The sequence below is a fragment of the Rhipicephalus microplus genome, chromosome 8, assembly GCF_043290135.1.
Source record: "Rhipicephalus microplus isolate Deutch F79 chromosome 8, USDA_Rmic, whole genome shotgun sequence".
NCBI classification, from domain to species: Eukaryota; Metazoa; Arthropoda; class Arachnida; order Ixodida; family Ixodidae; genus Rhipicephalus; species Rhipicephalus microplus.
The window spans coordinates 109,558,108-109,564,107 of NC_134707.1; the positions used below are offsets into that span (position 1 = coordinate 109,558,108).

At 40.4% G+C, this 6,000-nt stretch overlaps 1 protein-coding gene across 6 annotated transcripts in view; it reads right to left on the reverse strand.

Moving 5' to 3' along the window:
• Nucleotides 1-5,624, reverse strand: part of LOC119163913 (uncharacterized) — a 43,704-nt gene extending 38,080 nt beyond the window's left edge. For 2 of the 6 annotated variants that reach the window (XR_012885775.1, XR_012885773.1), the window contains exon 1: nucleotides 5,390-5,611. Coding sequence is in view for 1 of the 6 variants with exons in the window: in XM_075872477.1 (XP_075728592.1) it covers nucleotides 5,390-5,438 (49 nt within the window). In the remaining 5 variants the exon portion in view is untranslated. Of the gene's footprint in view, nucleotides 1-5,389 lie in introns of all 6 variants that reach the window. The other 4 variants (XR_012885772.1, XR_012885776.1, XR_012885774.1 and 1 more) reach the window with 4 other exon arrangements.
• Between the last annotated feature and the right edge of the window lie 376 nt (nucleotides 5,625-6,000).

Here is a 6,000-nt window from a genome sequence, read left to right on the forward strand (position 1 = left end):
TATTTTTCAACCTTGTTTTCCACTACGGAATTCTACAGCAGCAGTTCTTCGGAACCAAAGTTCTGAGAGTCCTTATATATGCGCAAGATTTTTTTAACACTTTTACAATGTGATGCCCCGGACTTGCATTCTGAGTTGTCACAAATTGTCTGAACATTTGTAGAACATCCATCTTTCCCGCCTTGTCATAACACCTGAAATTTCACACAAGGATTCTCCTCGGGTCTGTAAAACAGTAAATGCGTGTATATTGAATACAGCATTTCATTAGAAACACAGGTGTGCATTTTTCTTAAAGGCCCTCCTATATAGAATTAGTGTCCGAGACCAAGCAAGGACCCCCTTCCAGATAAACTTTCAGCGTCGAGGGGGTGATTTCTCAGGATTTTACAGTAGTATGAAGTTGGAGGTAGTGCTTGGGCCAGTGTGCATCTCTCATTTTCAAGTACTAAGAACCTAGACAGCTTGTACCCCTACGCAAAGAGATGAAACACAGCATACCGCATACGTTTGCACTGTTTCAAGTTTTAGTTCACCAAGGTGAAACTCGCATGTCTATCAAACAAGTTGTGTAAATGAGGGCAATCTTCAGCCATGTGTAGTCTTTGAGCTTGTGAGGGCACACTTCCCACGTCACCAGTCACAGTCAGCATGGTTATACAGTGTCTTTTATGAAAGGGAAAACATGAGCACGTGGCCTGCGTTCAGCGACGACTGGCTACAGTACCATCAACCTACAGCTGAAAAAAGCGTGCCCGCTTCTGTTTTTATCAGCGCCTATCCAACGGCCATAATTCGTTCTTTTGTTTGCCAATAGATGCCTTCAAAAGACGATGTGCTTTGTTTAGCAGTTGTTTCGGTTGTTCCAATTCAGTTAGTAAATAATGGTAAGAGAGTACCACCACAAAAACTGGACATGTCATTTCTTTTGTTGCAATGAGTGGCTAATGACCCAGTTATCTTGACTGCAAACCTTTTTTAACGGAGCACACAACAGTTAAATTGTTTAAAGATATTTTCATAATGCTCTGCTCGGGTGTGTGAATGTTGCCTCACAAGATACCACAGTGCTGCAGACTTGTGAGACAGCATTTTTTTTTTTTTGAGAAAAGCAGTGCACGGGCTTGTTTAAATGTACATGTAATGTGTGTCTGTTGCAATAAATTGTCCTCTTTGTCACGCTTCCTATCTTCCATCCTCCTAGGATTATACGCATTGAGATGTGATACACTTAACAATACAACTACACTGACTTTCATTTCTCTTTGGTCCAGGTGAATGAGCTGGTCAGATACTCTATATCATTCTTATTAGTTTTTTTCTTTGAGTGTTGAAAGGACACTAAAGAGCGAAATAAGTTTTCGCATACTATAGAAGTATGATTTCACATCACCACTCTTACCACGACATGACGCTTGGCAAGTGTGAAATTGTGCAAAGAAAATGTCTCACCAAACACCATGACATCATTAATTTTGATGGCATTTACTGGGTTCGACATAGCTTATAATCAATAAAAATGAAGGACATTGTCATCTGTGGGTGTCACAGACCTAGCATATGAAGTTTCAGAAAATATCACCGAGCCAATCACAAAATTGTGAATGATACATTTAAAAACTTTTGACGTCACGCATGGACATTTCGGCACAACTTCCAATAGTGAAACTTCAACCTTTATTTTCTCCACTAGCATTGAACTTGGGATAGTGAAACAAGTGGCATTGACATTAGAGTACTCAGAGTGCAGTTTGTCTATCTAAACAAGGTGACTGTTTCTCTTCAGTATCCTTGTAATTCTTTTGTAAATACACACAAGAAGCTTGTAAAACACACACAAGAAGCTTGATAAATCTGCCCTACACAATTCAGATAGGTCGGCAGTTGCAGCCTTGAAAAAGTCTGCATGTTGAGACGATGGCCCTAGCAACAACCCGTGTTCACAAAAGTTTCATCTCTTTAAGCCTGTCTACACACAAGAAACTTGTGAATCAAGTGTAAAGATGCACAGCAAACTGGTGTTGGGAGTACAGAGTTTGTACAATGTGATTTCACCCATGTCACATTGCTGCAGTGAAGGGAACCAAACTGCTTGAGACTACAGCAGCAGAGGCCTATAAATTCCTCCAGAGTTTCCTTCCACAGATTCTACCACATCGGTTCAATAGTGGCAAAACATGACATTTAGTCCACTTGTTCTTTACAACTCTATCATAAACAGAGACTAACACATGCGTTTTTCTTGGTTTAAATGTTGTTCTTTAATCTTTCAGTGGATAAGTTGTCTTGAGGTAACACTGATATTATTGAAGATAGAATCATTTTGAAGAATAGATTCAACATCTCTGCTGCTTGCCTCCTTTCTGACATGCATTCATGACAATTGCATTAATTGGCAATTGTAAGAAGTTTCACCCTAGTAGCAAATTTACCATGCACCACCCTTTCAGCCAAATTAACTTCCTAGATATGACGGTATATATTGAAACATTCTTTAATGTGAGGTATGAAAAAAATACAAATCCTTTCCCCACACCATAAACATATAGCAGGCAATGCCAATCTGAAAAGAAAAATGAACAGGGCAGAGCCAAGAGAAATTTTGAGGAGGAAGGATGTGCAGGAGAAGCAGACTTCACCCCCAGTCAAAACGAACAAAAAGAAGAAAAAAAAAAAGGATCTTGGTTTGGTTTACAATGTTGTTCTTGCTGCTAACATATTTGGCCTAATTTAATTTTCAGTGGTGAATGCTTGTGATGTGCATCTTAATGGGGCTATCTTGGAGTTCTTTCTTTTACAGAGAAATCAAAGGTTACGCTCTACATAATGCCAACGAATAGCCAACTATAATACATAGACTACACAAGCCATCATCTATGACACGGCAAAGAAGAAATATTCATCAGACAGGCAAAACGTTTAAGAAGCGTCTGTAGCGACAACGATCACTATGCTCACCAATTAAGCACGCCAAAGGAGACATTTGGCGAAATTACCTGCACAACACTCTGAACGAAATCCAAAATGAAGCTTGAAAATGAGGAAATCATCACTAGCTGAACATGTCCCATAGCCCAGCCTAACCAGCCGCTAGCCTTTGCAATCAAATACTGAAACACACTTCCAAACTTAAATAATATCCTTCGCAAGTAATACCCAACATTAACAAGCAACGAGCCGCTTCCGAAAACGTTCCCCGAGATGGTTGTGCATGCAAAAGTAAATCCGCATTTTTTTGTACACGTATTACCTAGTTGTCATCTAAGATTTAAGACCTGCAAACACCTTCAAGATTATGTTAGAATTAAAAGCACTAAAGTGGTTTATGCATAGTATAAAATCTAGTTTTACCTGCACTAGTTTAAACATTATTCGCATGATTAAATATACATATTGTCACAAACAGGACAACATTTTAACATGATGCAGTAGCACAACTTTGACAGGGACACAGAGTTCAAGAAAACACGACACTCGCTTTTCTTGTCCTCTGTGTCCCCGTCAAAGTTGCGCTACTACGCCACATGTTAAAATGATATTTCACCAACCAGTCCAGCTCTCAATTCTACTGAACAAACAGGACAACCTGTTAATGTTTCATTAAATAGTCATCGAGCAAGCATGGCAAATGACTGGAAGCAATGGTGCAGAACTTATAGTGGCAGGACATATCTTCAACAATTTTAAACCTTGAATACTGTAACCAGCTTTTTGAAAAAGAAAAATTGCCGCACCTTATTCACAAGTTTAATACATTCAAGCCAACCTTATTCACAAGTTTAATACATTCAAGCCAACAAGTATATATGATTCAAAGGGGGCACTTGAACCAATTTGACATGGCACATACACAACGAGAACCTATAAAAAATAAGCCATCCTTCAAAGAATATTCAAGGCTAATTATCCCAATTGTCAGGCGGTGCTTCCTCGAGGCAAAGATAATTCAGCAAAATGTCTTCTCCTTTTCTACTCATCCATGCAAAACACTTGCTCCTTCCTGCCCCTCATTTCTTTCTGTTTCATGGGCTTTTGATTGATTGCCCCTTTTACCCTGGCGCAACCCATTACGGGGGATTGGCTTTTAACTCACACAGTTCAGCATGCCGACTTCTTGTTTTCATCTCCCCGTTTTCGCATGTGGCCTTCCCTGCTTTGTTTAAGTTGGAGGAGAGGGTACGAAGAATATACAAAATGCACTAAGGTAGGCAAGGGATAAATTTTGGCCTTGTTGGTACAACATATGTGAAATGTTTTGTCGTCATTTGCTGATTGTTAGCACTAATGTATCCCACATTCCCTTCATCTTAATAAATCTGCCCTACACAATTCAGATAGGTCAACAGTTGCAGCCTTGAAAAAGTCTGCATGTTGAGACGATGGCACTAGCGACAACCCGTGTTCACAAATGTTTCATCTCTTTAAGCCCGTCTTCCTCACAACTTCTGTGTTTTTGGTTTCATAACATGACACTTGCGATTATTAAAAAATAATAAAATTAATACTGCCTTGTATAATTTGTGTTAATAATAGCTCATTTTTGTCTGTATTTTGGTAGATTTTCAATGCGCCCAGTGTCTTGGTTTCTCAAGAGCAATCATTTGACTGAGTTAGTGACACAACAATTGCTCTTCTTTGTTTATTTTCTGCAATCTTGCGTCTACAGATAGGTATGTACTATACTAAGACTCAAAATAAGAAAGAAACAAAAAGAATGATGTTCTTACACTGTAGCACCAAAATTAGTATATTTAGTAATTGCGTCTTTTTATTTTATTACCAGCATGTCAAGTGCTGGACGCATGAGTGCTGGCTAACCAATGAAGAGTTCATTCCTGGGCGAAGGTAAATAACACCCGCCTTCCCACCGACGCTAATCTGCAATTTTTTTTCAGTAATTCATCAATCCAAATAGCATAACGATTCGAAAAGTGGGCCAAATGTGACGTGTCACCCTAATTTGTTATGCAGCACTGAGCAGCTGACTCGTCCGTCACTCAGTGTCAGCGCAGCCGATTTTACCTGGTTGAAACGCTCCCGCTGTAGATCGGGCACAGCAGAAGAGCGACACGTGATCTTAAAACCAGCGACGTGTTTAAGTTACACACACAATAAACGTACATCATGATTACACGTATCGCAACAAGAGAAATACGCAACACGTATGGCGGAAGTACGGTAAACAATGAAAGTCTTACTTTTATCGTTAAGATCTGTATTAGCCTTTACAATAATCTCACCAGGCTGTTGTACAAACCGAGCGACTTGCGCAGCGAGAACGTTTTCGAATTGTGGTACATTAACACAGAGCGGTATTGCTACCACTGCCACGAAATTAATGGTGCAAAAGCGCGTTCACCCGGAGATTAGTTAGAGGTTGACAGCTTACCCGTCCTTGACATGAGGTGCACTATGAACCTGTGAACATTTGTGTTCATCACTGTCGTCACTGAAGAGTAAATTTACCGCGAGGAAGAGTGCTTGCCGCAAATAAACACGTAGCTTGAACTTCGCGCTGGTTCAACGACAAAACCAGAAGCTGCCATGACACTTTTTCTCACAGGAAACAGACGTAGTGCCAACCACGACCTACTGTACTCCTGATCTGCCCAGCTGGCGGCGGTTTACGGAGCTGCCTGCGCCGGCTCGGATTCCGAACTTCACCGCCTAGGGACGCTCGAGTTACCCCAGCTGGTAACTCGAGCTAGAAAGGCAGCTGAGAAATTTTGGAACCATCTAAACTCCCCAATAAATGAGACGAGCCTAGAGCAGAGGTTTATAACTACAGCCCAAGGTGCTAGGCTAGAAGGGGACGAAGCTATTCAAGGCCGTACCCAGGATTTTTTTTTTTTTTTTGGGGGGGGGGGGGGGGGTTGCATGTAGAACGGCTGCCATTTTTTAATATTTATACTGGCTTATTTTCGTGAATAAAACAAGTACATCGCTTACTTGTAATAATTCGATGGTACTTTTCAATTATTTCTACCCAAATAAAGAAAT